Raw genomic sequence first — 22,568 nt, 5'->3', positions numbered from 1 at the left:
TATCTATCCATCTATCTCCCTTTTTATCTGCCTATCTCTTTATTTATCTGCCTAATTGGTTTATCCATTCAGTTACCTATCTACCTATCCATTCTATCTGCCTGTTTATTTGCTGATTTATCTATCCATCCATCCATCCTATCCGCCTGTCTCCCTGAGGAGCCCCCGGTGGCACAATGGGTTAAACCCTTGTGCCGGCAGGACGACAGGTCGGAGGTTCAAATCCAGGGAGAGTGTGGATGAGCTCCCTCTGTCAGATCCAGCTCCCCATGCGGGGACATAAGAGAAGCCTCTCACAAGGATGATAAAACATCAAACATCCGGGTGTCACCTGGGCAACGTTCTTGTAGGCGGCCAATTCTCGCACACCAGAAGCAACTTGAAATTTCTCAAGTTCTCCCTATTTATCTGTCTATCTATCTATCTATCTATCTATCTATCTAATCTGCCTATCCATCTAGTAACCTATCTTTCTATCCATCCTATCTGCCTGTTTATCTGTTGATTTACTTAGTCATCCATCTATCTGCCTATTTATCTGCCTATCTATCTGTCTATCTATCTGCCCATCCACCTATCTACCTATCTGGGCATCCCCTGGGCAACATCCTTGCAGACAGCCAATTCTCTCACATCAGAAGCAACCTGCAGTTTCTCAAGTCACCCCGACACAAAACAAAACTCTATCTCCCTATTTATCTGTTTATCTATCTATCTAATCTGGCTATCCATCTAGTTACCTATCTTTCTATCCATCCTATCTGCCTGTTTATCTGTTGATTTATTTAGCCATCCATCTATCTGCCTATTTGTCTGCCTATCTATCTATCTATCTATCTATCTATCTATCTGTCCATCCAATTACCTATCTACCTATCCGGGCATCCCCTGGGCAACATCCTTGCAGACAGCCAATTCTCTCACATCAGAAGCAACTTGCAGTTTCTCAAGTCACTCCTGACACAAAACAAAACTCTATCTCCCTATTTATCTGTCTATCTGTCTGTCTGTCTAATATGTCTATCCATCTAGTTACCTATCTGTCTATCCATCCTGTCTGCCTGTTTATCTGTTGATTTATGTAGTCATCAATCTATCTCCCTATTTAACTGCCTTTCTCTTTATTTATCTGCCTATCTATCTATCTATCTATCTATCTCTCTATCTATCTGACCATCCAGTTACCTACCTATCTGGACATCCCCTGGGCAACGTCCTTGCAGGCGGCCAATTCGCTCACACCAGAAGCGACTTGCAGCTTCTCAAGTTGCTCCTGACACAAAACAAAACTCTATCTCCCTATTTATCTGTCTATCTATCTATCGATCGATCAATCTATCTATCTATCTAATCTGCCTATCCATCTAGTTACCTATCTTTCTATCCATCCTATCTGCCTGTTTATCTGTTGATTTATTTAGTCATCCATCTAGCTGCCTATTTATCTGCCTATCTCTTTATCTATCTATCTATCTATCTACCTATCCAACGTCCTTGCATATGGTCAACTCTCACACCAGAAGCAACTTGCAGTTTCTCAAGTCGCTCCTGACACAAAACAAAACTCTATCTCCCTATTTATCTGTCTGTCTGTCTGTCTATCTATCTATCTATCTATCTAATCTGCCTATCCATCTAGTTACCTATCTTTCTATCCATCCTATCTGCCTGTTTATCTGTTGATTTACTTAGTCATCCATCTATCTGCCTATTTATCTGCCTATCTATCTGTCTATCTATCTGCCCATCCAATTACCTACCTATCCGGGCGTCCCCTGGGCAACGTCCTTGCAGGCAGCCAATTCTCTCACACCAGAAGCAACTTGCAGCTTCTCAAGTTGCTCCTGACACGAAACAAAAAAACAAAACAAAAATCGAGCTCCCTATTTATCTGTCTATCTAGCTGTCTATCTGATCTGCCTATCCGCCTAGTTCCCTACCTGTCTATCCCTCCTACCTGCTTGTTTATCTGCCGATTGATCTCTCCATCCCCTCTGGTTCCCTATCTCTCTGCCTGCCTGTTTCTCTCGCTCCGGATCTCTCTCTGGGGCTCCGAAGGGGTTAAGCCCCCCCCCCTTCTCTCTCTCTGGAGCTCCTCCTCCTTGTGGCGGGGGGCGGCGCCTAACCTGGCTGGCTGAGCATAGGTTCAGGAGCGCGTCCTGCTCAGCGCTACTCGGCCCGCGGCAGCGGAAAGAGGCGCAGGTACGGTGGCGGTGCTCGTCTTCCTCCTCGTGCCCGCGCTCCTGCTCCTCGCCGTGCTCTTCCTGATGCGCGCCTCGCCCGACTGCCCGGCCATGTGCCCGTGCGCGGTGCCCAGCCCTGCTGCTGGCCCTCCGAGGGCGCCCAGCATGAGGGAGCGCTCGCTGACGGTGACGGCGGCGCGGCTGAAGGCCATCGGGGATGAGCTGCATGCGCGCGTCGAGGGCCAGCATGCGGAGGCGGAGACGGGGTGGCGGCGGCGGGCCTCGGGCACCGGCCTGGCCATCCCGGTCCTCCTGCTCGTGGCCTGGGCCTGGCTCAGCCGCCGCCGGAGCATGTAGCGCCCTTGAGGCCGCAGGTGAGCCGGGACCACGCACCCACGCACCCCGGGCGGGAAGGCGGGCTCTCTGTCGGGAGGGCTTCGCTGGGGCCCTCCGGTTCTCGCTCCTGGCCTCTCTCCCAACTCCAGGGAAGTCGAGAACGCATCGAAAGGGGATAGATAGATACATAAAGAGAGCCCTCTCGGGAGGTTCCCAAGCAAAGGCAGCGTGGCCATCTGTCGGGAATGATTTGACTGTGCCTTCCCAATTTAAAGCTGGGTTGGACTGGGCGGCTCTTGGGAGTCTCTTCCAACTCGAGTGAAATTCAGAACTAGAAAGGGGATAGATACATTCCCAAGCAGTGGCAGCATGGCAATCTGTTGGGAATGATTTGATTGTTCCTTCCCAGTTGAAAGCTGGGTTGGACTGGGCGGCTCTTGGGAGTCTCTTCCAACTCGAGTGAAATTCAGAACTAGAAAGGGGATAGATACATAGAAAGAGCCCTCTCAGGGCATTCCCAAGCAGAGGCAGTGCGGCCATCTGTCGGGAATGATTTCATTGTACCTTCCCAATTTAAGCGGGTTTGGACTGGATGGCTCTTGGGGGTCTCTTCCAACTCCAGTGAAATACAGAACGCCTAGAAAGGGAATAGAAACATATATAGAGCCTTTTCGGGAAGTTCCCAAGAAAAGGCAGAGTGGCCATCTGTCGGAAATGATTTGACTGTGTCTTCCCAAATTAAAGTGAGGTTGGACAGAATGGCTCTAGGGGGTCTCTTCCAACTCGAGTGAAATTCAGAACTAGAAAGGGGATAGATACATAGTGGCATTCCCAAGCAGTGGCAGTGTGGCCATCTGTCGGGAATGATTTGATTGTGCCTTCCCCAATTAAAGAGGGGTTGGACTGGATAGTCCTTGGAGGTCTGTTCCAACTCAACTGAAACTCAACATGTAGAAAGGGGATGGCTCAGGCAGGGGCCAACTTTAGCTCTCCCTCCAGGTACTTTGGACTTCAGCTCCCACACTCCCTAACACCCTCAGGCCCTTAGCCAGTTAAGCAGCTGAGGGGGGAAAGGAAGGGGCCTGAAGCTGTTAGGGATTGTGGGAGTTGAAGTCCAAAACACCTGGAGGGAAGGCCTAAGTTAGCCTCTGTCTGGGATTGATAGAGCCCTCTGTGGAGATTTCCAGACAGAGGATGCATGGCCCTCTGTCAGGAATGTTTTGCTGGTGCCCCGCTGCATGACTGACTGGATGGTATTTAGGGGTCCTGTCAGAAGCGTGTATTGCCCCATGCAGACCTGACAGTGCAACACAGATCTGCCCCTGGCTCTGCTTCTAGTCCAAGTCAAACATCATCAGTGGAAAGGCATCTTAGAGTTGGAAAGGACCCCCAAATGCCATCCAGTCCAACCCCATTCTCCCAGGGGAAAGCACAACCTAAACCTTCCCGACATATGGCCTCGGTTTCCAAAGCTGCCAGGGAAGGAGGCTCTTCTGTGGCAGTGGATTCCACTCCTTGAAAGGGACCTCTCAAGAGCCACCCAGTCCAACCCCATTCTGCCACATAGGAGTACCCAAGCAAAGCATTCCTGATGGATGCCCATCCAGCCTCTACTTTAAAACCTCCAAGGAAGGGGACTCCTCCAAAACATGGACCCCCAGGCAGTCCATGTTTTATTAGTTAGAAGAGCCATGCAGTCCAACCCCATTCTGCCAGGCAGGAATACACAATCCAAGCACGCCCGACAGATGGCCATCCAGACCGCTTCAAAACCTCCAGAGAAGGAGACTCCTCTGGATCCCCAGGCAGTCCAGTTCCGTCCCTTTTTACATTAGAGTTAGAAGGGCCATGCAGTCCAACCGCTTTGTGCCAGGCAGGGATGCACAATCGAAGCACTCCTGACAGATGCCCATCCAGCTCGTTTCAAAACCTCCAGAGAAGGAGACTCCTCTGGACCTCTAGGCAGTCCGTTTTCCATTAGAGTTAGAAGAGCCATGCAGTCCAACCCCTTTGTGCCAGGCAAGGATGCACAATCCAAGCACTCCCGGCAGATGCCCATCCAGCCCCCGTTTCAAAAAGCCCAGAGGAGATTTATCAATCTCCTTCTGGAGTTGCTTTGCCCAGGACTGGACACAGGGTTCTTATTCCAGGTGAGGTCTGACTAACTCAGAAAGAGAGTGGCGGGACAATGACACTTGACTCCTTCTGATGCAGCCCTAAAATTGGGCTGCAGGAGTTAACGGAGGGGAGCTACTGCCATCTACTACTGTAAGGCTGTTTTGAGTCCAGGTGCGAAGGAAAGGGTTGCAGGGGAAAACAAACTCAGGTCCCAGACACTCTTCCCCAAATGCTGGCCTCATTCCGCGTGCCTCCCCCCCCCCCCCCTTGTCACTTATTCATCCTCCCTATTTCTTTAGGTAGGAATTCCCAGGTAGATCTCACAACAGGTCCAGGGGAAGGGCTGGAAAATACAAGTTTTGTGGAGCAAAGGAGGGATGCTGTGTGTATTAGAAAAGGCAAGAAAAGGGCAAAGAAAAGACCCAATTCTAGAGGGAGAGACTAAGCTAAGGAAGGCTGCCTGAACAGGTCATTTGAGGACAGCGGGACTGGGAGGTCTCTCATTCAGAGAAGCATCAGGAGGAGAAATTGACCTGATGGTTGTCAACTCCTTACCAAAACTTTTTAAATTTCCCAGATCTTGAGTAAGAAAAAGGTTTGTGACAACTCCAAAGGAGCTAAGAACCAACTGCATATTATTATTATTATTATTATTATTATTATTATTATTATTATTAATGTGCAGTTAGATCTGTTTCCTCTCTACCACTATGGGTTCATTTAAATTTTTAAAAATGCAATTAATAGCCTACCTACCTCACCTCAAGCTGTGAAGAGAGGGAGTAACAGGTATTTATTGTTGTTGTTGTTGTTGTTGTTGTTGTTAATGTATTGTTGAAGGCTTTAATGGCCAGAATCGCTGGTTTGTTGTAAGTTTTTCGGGCTGGATGGCCATGTTCTGGAAGCATTCTCTCCCGATGTTTCGCCTGCATCTGAGGATGCTTGCTATAGATGCAGGCGAAATGTCAGGAGAGAATGCTTCTGGAACACGGCCATACAGACCAAAAAACTTACAACAACCCAATAATAATAATGTACACTTAGATCTGTTGGCTGCCTAACTCTGCGGTTCCATTTAATTAACAAAAAGTACAGTTAATAACTTAATTATTATCCCATCTCAAGCCATGAAGAGAGGGTGTAAGCAGTAAAAAAAAAATATTTTACTGACACAAAAGCACAGTATGTCACAGCAAACGAGATCTATTATTATTATTATTATTATTATTATTATTATTATTATTATGTTAGAGTTAAGTAACTGCTGGATCTTCATGCTAAAGATAAATTCCATCGAACAGCCCTTGTATTGTTGGCAAGTTCCCAGCTTAATCCATAGCGTGATCGATTTTAATTTGTTAGTTCGGGCCACTGGCCACCTCAGCCGTAAATTCATTTGGTGGCTTTAAGTCAAGAGAGTCTTTCCATCTTTTCCCCTCTCAATTGGAACGTGGACAATTGCAACAGAACTGACTTACTACAACTCCTATTCTCCCCAGCCAGCAAGGGGAATGGTTGGGGACAATGGAAGGTATCAGATTTGAGCAGTCTACCTCACTTGATTGTAGCGTAGGTAATGTGGGTGAAATGCTTTGAACTTGTGAAAAATCCATATGAATGGCATCTTCTGATGCTTGTTACATTTATACCCCATCTTTCCACCAAAAAAGAAATCAATACTAAATCAGATATCAATACTAAATAGTAGCAGGATTACTACTATTACTTTTATCCTCATCAATAATGCTGGTGTTTGCCATTTCCAAAAGAAATTGCTTTTTCATCCAGTGCTTAAATCACTAGATTTCACAACTACAAAACGTGCTGATAGTCATTGGTTCCAGTGGCTTGAAAGGTGATGTGAAAAATCTATAGAGGTTTGTACTATCAATGGCTACTAACTGAAACATTGTTATTATTATTATTACACTATGTAACAAAATTTGAGAAATTTTCTGTTCCTGATTTGAAAGTTACTTCCAGTTTAATTGTGCACCTTACTTTGAAAGTAGTTGTTCTACTCCAGAAACTTCATTTTGGCGGCTGCCAAAAACTAGATTGAATTGGTTGAGCTTCAGTGAGATAATAATTAAAAATTAGAGCAAAATGTGCAAAAGCAGGATGTCCCTACCGCAAAGACAAAGTTTTTGCAGTGTAAGAAACTTTTTCCATGCTTTTAAGATAGAACCAATTAAGAAATGATGTTGATAACCCAGGAACAAAAATCGTGTCACATAGTGTTGTTATTATTGTTACCCATTTGGGATGTAAGATGCTATACTAAGACAGATCTATGGTGTGATTCAGCATGGCTTCTCTGTGCAGCAAGTGAACATTGACCATACCTGCTGTTCTTGAGTCCCACTTTTCCTCCAAGGAGCTCAAGGTAATGTAACACGTCCTTCCTTTTCCTTGTTTTTATCCTTAACGACAGCCCTGTGAGGTAGGCTGAAGTCCGAAAGTGGGTGGCCAAAGTCAGCCAGGGTGGAGTTTTAAATGTGAGTCTTCTTAGTCCCTTGAGTAGCACTATAACCGCTACACCATTCAGGATCCTTGTCACACAAATGTTAGTTATTGAAAGTGGATGGATTATGCCTGAAGCAGCTCAGATTAGTTGATTCCTTTGCGACAGGCTATATTCTGCTCTGCTCAATCTTAAACAATAACAGGTGGCACTTTGAAGTGGTAAGATGGCCATGACCACAAGGGAGGGAGCCTTCAGGACCGGATGCGAAAGCAACGTCCAAAAGAGAGAAGGGAGCATTTTCAGGCACTTGCCCTAAGCCAGGAATGCGTTCCAGCTCTCCTGTTTGGCAACCACTGCCCCATTTAGAGTGCAAATTCCCTGTTGGCTTGGCTGACCGCATGGGAGAGCGTCTGGGTGGGAGGCAGATGTGGTCCCCCAGCTATTCCCAGCAGGTGTGCTGCTTGGCACCCAGATCCACTGCAGTGGGAGCAAGATGCAGGGATACCCAGCGGGTGGTGAGAAAAAAAAAACATCACCCCGTTGTGAGAATTTGATAGATTGGAGAATGTGTGCTTTCATTCCCTGGCATCTCCTGTTTAGTCTGCCCTGGTGAAGCTGTTGGGACCTGGGTGATCCGATTCTGATGTTCACTAAGCCACAAAACTCACCAGACGATCCCAGGCAAGTCACTCTGCTCAGGGATTGAAAGCTGGGTTCAATTTCCCTTCTTGAATTCATCGGGGTGATGATTCCACCCCAGGGTTGTCACGAGTTTGGTGACACTATATCTTAAAACCAACACAAACCTATGGAGTTTGAAGACATTAGCCTATTGTCCTTCAATTATGTCAAGTTAAAGTTTCGTCATCCCCAGCCAGCGTGGCAGGATGGGAGTTGTAGCCCAGGATATCTAGAAGGATCAAGGTAGGGGAAGGGCTGGCGTGGAGGTGGAAAAGTTTGCTGGAAGTTCTTAGCATTTGCAGCGCTTCTCTCACTTGATGTGGGAGCTGAAGGGAAAGTAGTGCGAAGAGACATCCAGGATGAAATCTGCTAATGGATTTTTGTCCCAGAAATAGTTTCAGCACTTTGGAGAGTTCCTTGAAGGGCTAGAATAAAACCCGGCACAATTCCACAACACTGACTGAGGATGTCTCCAGCGGTCCCTTGTATAGGAGAGGTCTCAGCTTTAGCATCACTTCTAATACAAAGAATGCATCTTCCGAGAAAGTCCCTGTCCTGTATTCCTTTGAGTAGACCAAGTCCATGGCGCTTTCATGTCCTTATATTACATTATTTTGAATTCACTAAGAGAGGAATTTCCTTGTGTTAAAGCTGTTTGACTATGGATTACACTATGTAACACAATTTGGGGGGGGAAAACCCTCTGTTCCTGGTTTGAAAGTGTTATTTCCTGTTTAACTGGGTGGTCCTTATTTTGAAAGTAGTTGTTCTACTCCAGAAACTTAGTTTTGGAGACTGCCATTAACTATGTTGAATTAGTTGAGACTCGGATGAGATATTTGTTGAAAACCTATGGCAAAATGTGCTGCAGGATGCCCCGCAAAAACAAAGGTTTTGCAGTGTAATAAACTTTTTCCATGTTTTTTTAATGATAGAACCAATTAGGAAATGGCATTTAGAGTAACTCAGGGACAAAAATCATAGTGGAGTCTCCTTCTAAATCAGAGGCTGGATGGCTATCTGTCAGGAGTGCTTTGATAGAATTTGGTGTGAACTCAACATGGCAGTCCCTTATTGAATCTCTTTTCTCTCCCCCACCCCCACTCCCCAGAATGGTTTTCTTGGACGGCTGTCCTGTACCTTTTCCAGCTCCGTCCCTCTTGGCTGTTTGGATCCAAGCAGCTTTTCAGGCGCCTATCAATCTGGTGCCATATATTGTGCATAATCAGGAACATAAAATGTTTCTTGGGGAGAAGCAGTGAGCTTTTCTCGCAGGAGACCCATCCATTTCTCGTCCCAAAGGGAGCCCAGATGGGCTGGCAAAGATTTGACAGCTTTGGAAGAGGTAGTCAGTACTTGGAAGAGGTAGCTGGTAGTTGGTTCTATTCATTTGTGGCACCTCTAAAGCAAGGCTGCACAACTCTTTGGGATCTGAGGGTTATTTCAGGTATCAAGTGGGATACCTACCTGCAGAGATACACAGGACACACATACATAGAAAGAGGCTGCTTTGCTTTTTCCTCAGCACTTCAGTTTCCTAACCAACATCCAAACCTCAGTTAACAAAACCTCTAATTGAGAAGTCTTTTTATACCCACTCTGCCCCCTCTTTAAACAGTGCTAAACAGCATTAAACAGTGCTAACGGCAGGTTGGAGAAACAGGGATTTTTGTTGTGTCCAGTAAAAAGCACATCTTGCCATAGCTGTGTGTGTTGGCATACTTCAGGCAAGTGATACAACAAGTGTTTCCATGTTCACTTCTTGAACATGTCTGAATGGCAAAATAGAGAGAAAGGGGGAAAGGAGATAAACTCCCCTCCCCACACATTAAAAGAATCCAAAACAAAAATCGTAAGAAAAGCAGATGCTGCTGAAAGAAAATATTAAGTTGGTTTGAGCTTTCGTTTTCTTAGGCAAGGCTTGCTGAATCTAATTGCTTCACTTCACATGTAGATATTGTTAGATTTCAATTAAGAATAAGGTCAGCGTACTGAAAGATGCTGAACCTGTCCTTTCCATATTATTTTTATCTCTGTCAAAGTGGTAATGCCCACTGAGGCATACCTGTATTTTGTATCATTTCTAGGTCAGCAGTGAGTTCTTAGTAAAAAAAATGAAAGCATTTCTGTGCAAGGAGGTTGCACATTTTGTGTGCATTTTGTATTCTGCAGACTCTGCTCAGCATGCGGATCACTGACTTGTGTCTAGCTGTCAGCATAAGGATGCTGAGCAATTTAGGAGGGATTAATCGGCTTTTAACATGTGAGCAGAAGAGCTTTCTATGGAGTTATTTTTATTTCTTCAGTTCCCTAAACCTGTGAATTTAGTTTTATCTGCTTTTAATTTTTTTAAAAAAAAACTTTTGATGGTTAATATTGTAATTGTTTTGGAAGTCACCTTGGGTCCCACTCTGGGAGAGAGGTGAAATCTAAATCAACACAATAAATAAAGAATGGCAAGAAAGTGAAAGAGAGATGCCTCTCACTAGACTAGAGGTAGGCTATTTGTCCAAGTTACTTGTCTGTCTGAACAGGTTGAACAATGGATTCAACCCTAGATGACTGACTCAGTGGAATCTGTGCCCAAATGTGATGTAACTTAGACTGAGGCACTTGGCCAAAATCCATTGCATTATCAGACTCAGGGGGATCTTATTGCCCTACCTGCGATTTTCAGTGCCATCTTCGAGCCATTGCTCAACAGGTCTCTTAAGTCACATAGTTCTGCTATCAGGGGAATGGCAACATGACTGTCCAGCATTTACTGTCTGAGGCAACTGCCTCACTCTGACTTCTGGTAGGGCTAGCCCTAGTTGGAGCATGTGAATTTTGGAGACCTCCTTCTAAAACTCTTGCCATGAAGGTATTCTCCTGGTACTTGCAGCAGTTATAGCTGCTAGTAATAACGGCTGTGATATTTACTTAGGTGTAGGCGCCCTGCAGGATTTATGAACACAGCTGAGGATAAACATAAGTAGTTGCAAATTGTGTTTTTCTGTGTTTGTGTCTGTGAGAGAAAACAGTAGAAAGTTCTATCCACCTTGCCTTGTGTTTTGAGTTAGACTTCAATTCTGGAGACCAGGTTTTGAACCCTTGCTCGGCCATGAAACCCCCTGGGTGACCTGGGGCAAGTCACTCTCTCGGCCTCCTCAGAGGAAGGCAAAACCCCTCTGAACAAATCTCGCCAAGAAACCTCAGTGATAGATTTGCCTTTGAGTCACCACGGGAGGTCCCGATGATAAGTTTGCCTTCAGCTCATTGTAACTTGAAACGACTCAAAGGGACTCAATTCTAATAGGAATACCCAATTTGTAGTGCACCCAGTTATTCCATGTTGTTGTTAGAAGGAAAAGAATGTTAAGCAAAATTTAAAGATAGATCCCATTGTGTGACTGAAGGCTTTTGAAAGAAAGGAGACTTGTTTTAAGAAGAGCCCTGCTGGACCAGAGCAAAGCTTCTTCAGGTCCAGCAACCTGTTTCTCTCTCGGGACACGGGCTCAACAACTACCAGCAGGTTTCCAGCCACTCTCCCATTTGTGTTCCCCAGCACCTGGCCAATAGAAAGAACTATTTTGCTTCTGGTGCTGGAGGTAAAATAAAAGCCAGCCTGATTAGCTGTTGATTATTCTCCCTGAATTCATCTAATGCTCTTTTAAAGCCATCCAGGTTTGTGGCCAAACCTCAATAGCTTTCAGAGGGGTTTTGTACCACCCCTGGCTTGAATTAAAATAATTACACTGTAACAGAAGACAGCAAAATTGTGATTATAGACTACACTTGGTTGCTTGCTTACTTGTTCTTTGTATTTGTCCCTTGCTTTTTCTCTTTTCTTCCGTAACCACTGGGTTGCATGTGTCCCTTAGCATAAACCAGGATTAAAGGTGCAGCGGGAGGAAGAGAAAGCAGGTTGAAGGAAAGGACCTGAGAAGTGTTTATCCATAGGATTGTCACTGACACTGATGGGTCAGGGAATAGAAGTGGTCTGCAAACTGATAAAGGACACAGTAGCTTTATCAAAGAGATGGAGCATAAAAGAGAATCCAGACATTCTGCCACATGGTAAAGCAAGTTTTGATCAAATTCCCATATTATTAAACCACGCTTTGTGCTTAGTTATCACACCAAAATCAAGCCAAGATTTGAAGTATAATTTTCTAACCATTGTTTGCCTAGATTGGTCTAGTAGCACATTGAAGGCTGCTGCACAGAGATAGGAATAAACTCAAACAATTGATATGTTTTATCTGAGAAAGCAATAATGTACTGACCTTATGGCTGACAGTATTTCTTTGTCACAGAGGAAGTTACTAGAAAATTGATGGGCTGTTTGTTTGTTTTTTCTGGGATTGCTTCCCGAGCCTCTTTTGTCTTTGTATTTCTTGTCCTCCCACTTTTGAGTTTTATGGATGGAAGTTGCATCATGTTTGGAAACAAAACCTAAGAAAGTTCTGGGTGAATTTTTCAGACTGAGAGCCGGATGCAATTAGACTGTGTGACATGATAATTAACTAGACAAGCCACACAACGTGAATCCCATCTCCTCCACCTCACCATCTGTCTTAATATATACCATTGCTTTCCTCTCAGCTTTGTGACATTTTTGCCATCCATCGCTTTCCCATCTAATTTTGGTGGATGAGCACCTCCTGTGGACTTTGTAAGTCACGTCTGAAACAAGGCATTATATAGGCAGGTAGACGGCTGCCTGCTTTTGTGTTTATCCATATAATAAAAGTGGAAATCTGTTTGCATTTATGTATGTCTATCTACGTTTGTATGTGTGTATTTTTCAAGATAGTTCCCACATCTAAAGAGCACTGTGGACCAAACTTGGCACACAGACACCCCCCCCCCCCCATCTCCAACTTAAAATACTCCTGGGGTTTGAAAGGCAATGACATGGGAAGGGGACCTAGGGCCTCTGACAGATTTTGATTGGAAAAGGGTTCTAAAGTGGAGAGTGGTTAAGAATCTATCAATAAAATTAAAAGAAAATTTGTACAAAGTTATATAGAGATACCACACCAGTTAAACAACGTCAGATGGATAGCAAGCAAAGCAACCTCTGCTGGAGACGTGGCATGTACAAAGGGTCATATTTTCATTTATGGTGGGAATGCCCCCAATTGAAGAGTTTTTAGGATGATATATTTATCAAAATAGGTAATAATATAGGACTAAATATTACTCCGGATGCTAGGTTAGCATTACTAATGGATGCCACAAAGCTGAATTTAGTAATGGAAAAGAAAGAATTGGTGATTATTTTACCCACAGTGGCAAGAATTATAATCACAAGGAATTGGAAAATAGTAACTAATCTTATACCAGAGGCATGGTATAGGGAGGTATGGAACGTAGCCTTAAATGATAAACTATCAATGGAAATGAGGGTATTCAGGGGGGAAACTAATAGATCAGATTTTGATGCATACTGGTCGGTCTTTATTAAATATGCTTTAGAAAGTGAAAATGGAAAACAATATAATCTTGTTGGTCAGGAATTTTGGATATGACATTTAATTAATGGTTGACTTATAAATATATGGTGAAGGAAAGGATATTTGTTCAGGCTTTGGTGGTGGGGCATGTGTTTGTAAAATGCTCACTGTTTTGTGTTTTGTTTACACTGTAAGTTGTTAATGTATGTCAATAAAAAACTACAATAATAATAATAAAAAAACAATAAAAATGAAATGCAATGACAGATAATGTTGATGATAGGAGATGTAGTTCACCCACATCCTTATGCCTTTTCTAATGAGACCATTCATAAAGTCCAAAAACAAACAATGACTACCTCTAATAAATTGCAACAAACACAAATCCACTACAAGTCGTAGTATATAAATTACAAAGGTAAATGGGGTTTTTTTGCAGCTTATATAATACAATATTAAATGTATAACCAACTTATACGTATAATACAGCATTGAGTGATATACAAGGAACAAAAACTGTTATTTATACAGTGATTTGACATCAGTCACAAAAGTAGAGTCTTTCTTGCTGTAAAGGAGATTTCTCTTAAGGGCATAAGATCTCTTACTATCGCTAAAGGTACTATTGAGTGGAGCAGTAAATCACTGTATAAACAACAGTTTTTTGTTCCTTGTATATCGCTCTATGCTGTATTATATAAGTTGGTTATACATTTAATATTGTATTATATAAGCTGCAAAAAAACCCAAACAATTACCTTTGTGATTTATGTACTACGACTTGTAGTGGATTTGTGTTTGTTGCGATTCTGGGAATCCATTGTCTTTTGTGTTCATTACCTCTAATAAATAGCATTACAAAAGACCTCATCTGGGCATTGCTGGGTATCTAAGCTAGTTATATATAATTGAGTGGGCAGCTCTAGCGAATCTGTGGACCAGTTTCCTACCCCACAGCAGGTAACGTATCCTCCTGCCCAAATCTAATTTACACATATGTCACTCACTTTTGGGTTCTTTGCATAGGTCACAATCTTCCTCCAACTGCACCACGACCCCCTAAGCCCCACATTTAAGCAACTGCACTGCAATCCTTGTTGGCAGGTTTGAGGGCAACACTGTTAATTATCAGTTCATTCTCACAAAGGACTCCACAGTAGTGGCCAAGATGAGCACTGATTGCACTGAAAAGGGCATTATAGCGATGTTCAACTCCTTTCCAGTGTGCAAAAGTATCCCTGGCTGGTTGCCTGGAGATGGAACTGTAGGCCAGGAATGGACAAAATGCTTTAACTGTTTTAGAGTTTCAATATTTAATTATATTTTAATGTGTGTTATGTTTTTAAGGGTTTAAAATATATATTGTATTGTTTTTAGTGTTAGCTGCTATGGGTTTCTTTTTAAGAGAGATAAAGCAGGATATTATTATTATTATTATTATTATTATTATTATTATTATTTTACTGACACAAAAACTCAGCAAACAAGATATATATGCTGGATTTTGTATCACAAAATCACAAGTCGAACACTTCCCAAGCATCTAGGACTGTATTATGATTATGATGATGATGATGATTATTATTATCATTATCATCATTATCATTATCATCATCATCATCAACAACAATTGGTCACCAGTATCATTCCCCACCCCCAAATAATTTTGATAAAAAACCCCTCACAAAATAGCTCAGTAAACTCCCAAAACATGATGAAAATGCTTCCATGCCACTTGAAATGGGGTTGGGACCAAAATCTGTATTAACGTTTCCAGGAGCCAGTGGTTTGTAGTGGTTTGAGTACTGCTCAAGGACTCCAGGAAACCAGGGTTTGAATGCTCTCTGTCTAATCTTCGAAACCCTAAGTCATCCTCTCTCCATCTCTTCACAGGCGTTGGCAGTGGCCAACGTCTGTGAAGAAATCTGGCCAGAAAGCCCTGGGAGTCAGCTTGGGAAGGCAGGGAACACCAACAAATAACTTATCAGGCCAACATGCCATAGCAAGAAAAGGACTGAGATGCACATCAGTTATCTGCTGAGATTGTTAGGTGGACCTCTGGTCTGTACTGAGTCCTGCAGAGCCCAAATGGACTTACTCTGAAATAAGCAGTCACAATGCAACAGTGATTTCCTGAATGTGCTCCTTGAATCCAGTGCTGTCAGCACACGCTAAAGTACAACTGGCTGCCGTTTCTCCCCCTAACCAATCCGTAATTATTTGGAACGTACCCATTTTGCCACAGCAGTGTAACCTGCACACAAGGCAGCTTTCCGTTGTCCACCTGGTTCCATGGTGCAGGCTTATGGAGCAACATATTCCATTCATTGCCCCAAAGAAGCTGAAACTGAAAACTGGAGGAATGGTCATTGTGCCACAAAAGGTTTCATAGAAAAGGGCATGTCAGCAAGTGCTGCTTCTCCTGTGACCAGGTAACAAGGGACTCCTGCTGAGATTCTTCCTCCACACCAGGAGTCCCCAAACTAAGGCCCTTGGGACGGATGTGGCCCTCCAAGGCCATTTCCTTGGCCCCTGCCCTAAACTTTAGACTTCGTCTGAAATGACTTGAAGACATGCACAAGAACAGCAATCCTAATTAACTTGACTAGCTCATCAGCCAAAAGCAGGTCCACGTTTCCCATTGAAATACTGGTGCATTTGTGTTGGTTAAAATTGTTCTTCATTTTAAGTACTGTATTGTTCTTTTAGGTTTTGTTGCACTACGAATAAAGAGATGTGCAGTATGCATAGGAATCTTGTTCATGGGTTTTTTTTCCAATCTGTAGTCTAGCCCCCCAACAGTCTGAGGGACTGTGAATTGGCCCTCGGCTTACAAAGTTTATATATTCTTTATTTATATATTTTATATTACATGTAATATTACTAATATTACAGTATAGCAGTATAGTAATACATACAATATATTATATTGTATTATTAGTATTATATTGTATTACATAATATTATCAATATTATAGTTGTATACAATATATTATATTATTAGCAAAGCACATCAGTAATATATTAATACTATAATATATTAATCTATAAGCCTTATTTTCCTTATTCCTTGGGAGCTTACTCCCTCCGCAGAGGCCAAAGTGGCTTATGTCGCTGGGCATGCGTGTTTTGTGTGTCCGGTTTCGAAAGGCAGAGGCAACACACGCCACAGATTGCTGCTGTTAAATATACAGTCTGACATCACCTTGAAAGGCTCAGCCAGGCTGGCTCAAGCCTGCTTGGCAGGCCGCTTCCGTTGTGTTTTGCTCAATCGGCCTCAGTGTGGCACGGCGTGTTAAATTAAAACCCTGTCTCTCCTTGCCAGCCCTGCCAACCCGTTTGGTCCCATGCCATCGGTGCTGCCAGTCGTTTCCCTTGCCATCCACTGCTGGGCCGATGTGGGGTGGCGCTGTCAAAATTTTCAGCGGAGTTAATTATCTGCATTCAAACTTGGGCTGATAAGGCTTCTGGACATGCCTCATGCAGAGCGGCACAGAAGTCCAAAAAACAAAAGAAAGAAAGAAAGAAAAGAACTGGAGACATTGCCCTCTCTATGGGACTTGGCCAGCTGACTCAGCAGCGGGCAATGTTTTTATATGAGGAACAGCAGAGTACAGAAGAAGAAAACAGGATCAGTTGTGTACCATTGTTCCTGCTGGTTTTGCCGGGGGTAACAATAGTACAAATGAGGCTAAGTGAGACAATACTTTCCTATCTCCTGGTTTTTGTAGCATCCAGCCCCACAAAATGCTCTTAAGAAGTGTGGACTGTTGACCACATTTGGCACCCAGGCACTCCTCTCATAGTAAACTCAGACAGTTGAATGAAAAACAAGCTGGGACTGGCAAAAAGGGGCCTGATTTTTACGTGTTTGGGAGGCTCACTAGGTATGTGCATTTGTTGATTACAATAATTTCATTTCAGACTCTCAAAGAATAAAAGGATGGCAGAAGGAGAGAGAGAGAGAAAGAGCAAGGAGCTTGTCTGTTTCGGCTTTAACCCCTTCCATCATTGGCATGCAATGTTGGACATTAACCCCAAGGGGATTTTTCCTCATTAGAAACAAATTGCCCACTTCTGATTTATCCTAACCATTGGTACATTTTCTAATACAGATTAATACAGATTTGTCCAAAATGCTTTGGTCCAGAAGTGGTTTTGATTTTTCGTTTTGTATTTTGGAATACCAGTATTTGCTGCTTCTGCTTCTTCTTCTTATCATTATTAATATGCCACATCTTCTCTTAAAGATACTCAAAATGGTGAACAGTAGTAAAAATAATATACAGTTTAAAACCTAAAGAGTCTAAACATTTAAATAGATTTAAACTTAGAACTATCTAAAAATGAATAATTAAAACATTAATGAGAAAGCTTGTAATTGGACCCAAGTCTAAATGCAAAAATTATGTATGTTTCACACATGCCTTATACACAGTGCCTGAAGGTGTTTTGATACAATATTTTAAAATAATGGTGTGCATGAAACAAAGTTGGTGTGCATTGAACCAATAGAAAGCCAAGGTGTCATTTTATGGATGATTTCAGAATAGTTCCGATTTTGGGATTCTGGATAAGGGATGGTCAGTCTGTGATGCTGACCCACCAAATGATTGCTTGCTGATACATTTGTCTCATTTGACAATGTGAAAGGATGAAAGGATGTCACATTGAGGAGCGGAAAAACTAGATTTCTGTTGCTCTGGAGACTGTGGCACAATGGAGTCATGGGTTGGCAGGGGAAAAGATTCCACCTAAACAGGAAGAACATCCTGAGGGCAAGAGGTGTTCAACAGTGAAATATATTTAACACAGGTGGAAAAAGAGACTAAAGAGAAAGCTTCCTGTGACACATCAAATCCTAGTGAAGGATTGATGAACCTCCTCAAAAAGATGTATGCAGATGGAGATGATGAAATGAAGAGATCAATTAACAAAGCCTGGGTTGAGAGCAGAGAGAAGCAAGCAAGAGATGAAATGCCAATAGATATCTGAAAAATAAAAGATTCAATACAAGGCTGGCATCGCAGTGTGCATTTTTCACTTTAAATGCAATGAAAGTGTCATGTTTACAAAACAACTTTCCAACACAAAGACTTTTAAGTTCTACAATTTAGAATAAAGATGGGGAAATAAAACATGCTGCAAAGCAAAAAAACAAAAAAAACCAAAACAAAACAAAAACAAAAAAACAGTGGAATATGCTGCTCCCTGAGAGTCTGGTGGGATCTCCTTCTCTGGCGATTTTCACGCAAAGGCTGGATGGTCATATGCTGGGAGGGCTTTAATTGTATTTTACGGCCCAGCAAGTAGTTGGACTGGATGGCCCGTGGGGTCTCTTCCACCTTCAGGATTCTATGACTGCAATTTGAATTGTGTCCTTTTTTAAAAGCTCTTTTTTTCCCTCCCTCCCCTCCCTTTCATCCTAGGATGAAGATGTTTCCCTGGTCCTGCAGGATTGCAGCCTTTGAGCAACAGATGCCAAGCGTGAGATGGGAAGGCGAAGGAGGAGACTGAGCGTCCTGTGAATGGTGGGGCATTGCAGCAGCAAAGCCAACACGCAGGAGCGTGCTTTTTGTACAGAAGATGCGGAGAGAGAGAGTGTAGCCGTTTTGTGTTTGTGCACACCGGCCACCAGTGCATGCCTGGTACAGCCGAGGTCTGAATGGCGTGTGAATTGCTGGGTTAGTTAGTCTTGTCCCTTGTGGCTGCTTCGGCGGCGGGATGTGGGTGCCCCTTCTCCAATCGTAGGATGGCAACCGCCCCATATTTTGGTGCGATCACAAACCAGTCTAATACTGGGATGGGGTTTTGAAACAGCCTTGCAAAGAGGCAGCCAATGTGAGTGTGTATCCTCTATTTCTCTCTCTTGCTGTCTTCTCTCTGTGTCTCCATATGGGTGGGATGTACATATCTCTGTCTAAAGGTTTTAAGTGGGGAGGGCAACTGTAAGGCTTCTCGGTAACCTTTGGTATTTTTTTTCCTGGTGTTGCAAATAAGATTTGCCTGGAGCGGGAAGCTGTCTCCATGGTGCTATGTTGTCGTGTTGGTTTTCACAGAGAAATCTGTTTTAAGACGTTTGGACCAGGAGATGTGTCTTTTGCTCATTCATATTTCTAGATAAAGGAAGGGGGTGTTTTTGTGGTGCTTTTGAACCTTCCTGCCAGATTGATAGCTTTAAGCGTTTGCTGGGTGAAGCACAAATTGGTGCTTCTTGATGATAGCTGATCATGAAGTAGGTGTTCCCCGTAGTAACCCTTTATACCTCTTGGTCGTATTTGCAGTTTGTGGTTAAATAATGCTTTTTTCCCTTTTGTAATGCATCTTTCAAGGATTTTGTGATTGGGTCACCCTGGGAGGTGAAACCCAGTAGAGCTATTTTCTTTGAATAATGAATCGAAGCTGAAAGGTGTAGGTTTGGTTTAAGGCAGGTCAACTGCCCCTCACCTGGGGAACTTATTTTCACTCTCCCTATTAAGCTAGTCAAAAACATCGCCGTTTTAAAAAGTGGCATGTGTAATATTTTTTGAAGGGATCACTAGCAGTTTCAGCTCCTTCATTTTAATCTTGGTTTACTTGGAGGTTCTCCTGCCACCAAGCGCTGTTTTCTGAGTGACATGAAAATAGGATCCATGCTCACACTTGTGCTATATCAATCTCAATTGAGTTTATAATCATTCCTAAGGATCAGTTTCTGAAGGGCTCATTTTGGACCAGCCTGCTTTAAGCAAGCTATGTCTATTGCCTGAGATTCACTCGGGTTTAGCTTTGGAATCTCTTTATTGTGCCAGGGTTTAGTTGTCTTAAAGCAAGGGCACCTCTGAGCACGTTTAGAGTGCCTTTTCCCCTCCACTACCACTCCTTACAGCCACAAGCCTTGACACTACTCGGTGGGGAATGTTTTTCAGGCATGGTGGAACCTTCACGCCTTTCTCTGCGATGTGCAGGTAGGCAGTGTTCCAAAATGCGATGACTGGACCTCCGAATGCACACACAAGATAGAAAAAAAGGGAAATAGACACGATGCCCCTCTTTTTGCTAATATGCTCACACATTCCTGCCACCCACCGTGCCTTTTAGAGGAACAAATGAAGGAGAAGTCTGCAAAAACTATTAATTACAAAGAATGTTGTTCTCCTTCTGGCATCCCAAAATAGTCACTTTCAATGGCCTTGTAAAGACAACAGAGATTGCTGTATTAATTATATTGTTGGGATTTGTATTAGGAACCAAATGCGGACTTCCGAGTCCAGTAACGGTCAATGCCTGCAAGCATTTAAGTCCTGCACAATCCATATTTCTTACTGCAGTTGCTCCAGCTGTTGCACTTATGAACAAGTATGAACCTATTATAGACTTTTAGAACTTGCAGATCAGCTAAATGAAGGATTGGGAACAGGGTTGCCAGAAAGAAAACTACAGAGGGCTTCAACAGGTATTGCTTGTCACGCAACTAGCAACACCTGAAATGCCTTCTCCAACATAACCAGGAAAGGAAAGAGTGGTTCTCAACCTGGGGTCCCCAGATGTTTCTGGTCTACAACTCCCAGAAATCCCAGCCAGTTTACCAGCTGTTAGGATTTCTGAGAGTTGAAGGCCAAAAACATCATCAAACTACCCCTGACAGATGGCCATCCAGCCTCTGTTTGAAAGCCTCCAAAGAGGGAGCTTCTATTCCAGTGGTTCTCAACCTGGGGTAGGTTGAGAACCACTGGAATAGAAGCTCCCTCTTTGGAGGCTTTTAAACAGAGGCTGGATGGCCATCTGTCAGGGGTAGTTTAATTGTGCTTTTCCTGCATGGCAGGGGGGTTGGTCTAGATGGCCCACATGGTCTCTTCCAACTTTATGACTCTAAATCATCTCCTGTTTTCACTCTGGCAATCCTGGTTAAGAAGGAGAGTGCCCACCACCATTCAAGACAACAGACCCTGCAATTGTTTCTCCTAGTTTTTATGAGAAGGCTTCTTTGTAGCTTCTCATTACTTCTGGAATAGCAGGACAGCCCTTGGGATGTTTGGTATTTGTAGAGGGTCAGATTCAGCAGGTTCTCCAGATGGTTTGGACTTCCATCTCTTAGAAGCCCTCATCACAGGCCATGCTGGCTAGTGTTTCTTAGGTTCTGAAGGCCAATGCAGCTGGAGGACCAAAGGCCAAGAAACATTGCTGTAATCCAGCCAATTTTGTGGAATTTTGAAACAGTCGTGATTAGGGCCACATAGTGGGGTATATGTGAAGGACTAAAGACTTACCCCCCCCCCCTCTTTCTACTTTGTATACCTATTTATTTGGAGTCAATTGGTGCTGCTTCTGTATTGGGTCAATTGGTGCATTTTCTGAATTAGGTCAATTGCTGCTGTTTTTGTATTGGCCTCTCCTGCCCTGATGTTAATAAAGCAAAAGCCAATTCAGTTTTCTTTTTGTAACCTGAGTGCAAGCAGGTGGTCAAGTGCAGAAGGAATTTAACTCCCTTTCAGCGACAAAGAAAAACCCTTCAGAGCCCCAAGTCCTTTCAATAAAATTATTACTAAGATAGTTACAAAGGAAATCAAAATGGTTTTCATAAGTAAATACCAATTAAGACCTATTCGCCTTTCTGTCTTAAAGGCATGCAGTTGGTTGGCAGCTCTAATTCAGCATTCATTGCTGCACATAAATAAATAAGAGCTTGGAAAACCTACTTTTTGGTTATATAATGCCCAGAATCCTCCAAGGAACATGGCTGAGTGGTTTGGGAAGTTGTAGTCCCAAATGTCACCTTTCCAAGCTTTGTAAGAAGCATATGATGAACAAGCTGGTGAACTGATTTTACATGCCTATTCTTGCATTTTGTCTGCATCTCACACCTTTGGAAGTGCAAAGATGTATTGTGCACATTACAGTCTGGAGGAGGATTCTGGGAGCGGTAGACCCCGAAAAGTAACTACTTCAAGCTCTGACATCTAAACAATACTTTAAAACATGAATGACTGCTCCGAAGAAAAGGGTGATGCAGACATGAGCCAATGGGTGCTGTAAGCAGTTGAATTCTGCTGCAGACAGGCGGAACTGGGCATTACGTTCTGGGAGTCTTACACACTGCATGGTTATAGCCGCTGGATTCCACTTTAATTGCCATGGCAACATCCTATGGAACCCTGGGATTTGCAGTTTAGAGGGTCATGCTTAGAATTCTCAGCCAGAGAACGCTAATGCTTCCCCAAACTAGAAACCCCAGATTTCCACAGGATGCAGCCTTGGCAGTTAAGGTGGAAGTAAAATGCTATGACACTGTCATGTGAAAGGGCCCCCGGAAAAGAACAGTTTCCTGCATATTCTCTTCATGATATCCTTGGGATATTTGTC

At 43.3% G+C, this 22,568-nt stretch overlaps 1 protein-coding gene across 1 annotated transcript; it reads left to right on the top strand.

Moving 5' to 3' along the window:
• Window positions 1–2,122: 2,122 nt before the first annotated feature.
• HRK (harakiri, BCL2 interacting protein) lies at window positions 2,123–20,852 on the top strand. Its single transcript, XM_067473251.1, has 2 exons — window positions 2,123–2,557; window positions 18,656–20,852. Exon 1 carries the CDS (start codon window positions 2,268–2,270, stop codon window positions 2,538–2,540), a length of 273 nt encoding a protein of 90 aa, XP_067329352.1. The 5' UTR covers window positions 2,123–2,267; the 3' UTR covers window positions 2,541–2,557; window positions 18,656–20,852.
• The last annotated feature ends 1,716 nt before the right edge of the window (window positions 20,853–22,568 follow it).

This window comes from Anolis sagrei, chromosome X (genome assembly GCF_037176765.1).
Source record: "Anolis sagrei isolate rAnoSag1 chromosome X, rAnoSag1.mat, whole genome shotgun sequence".
Taxonomy (NCBI): Eukaryota; Metazoa; Chordata; class Lepidosauria; order Squamata; family Dactyloidae; genus Anolis; species Anolis sagrei.
This window is presented reverse-complemented; position numbering and strand designations above follow the sequence as displayed.

Bases quoted from the DNA above. Each gene is read 5' to 3' on its own strand.
- HRK (XM_067473251.1), top strand. From the start codon at position 2,268: ATGCGCGCCTCGCCCGACTGCCCGGCCATGTGCCCGTGCGCGGTGCCC.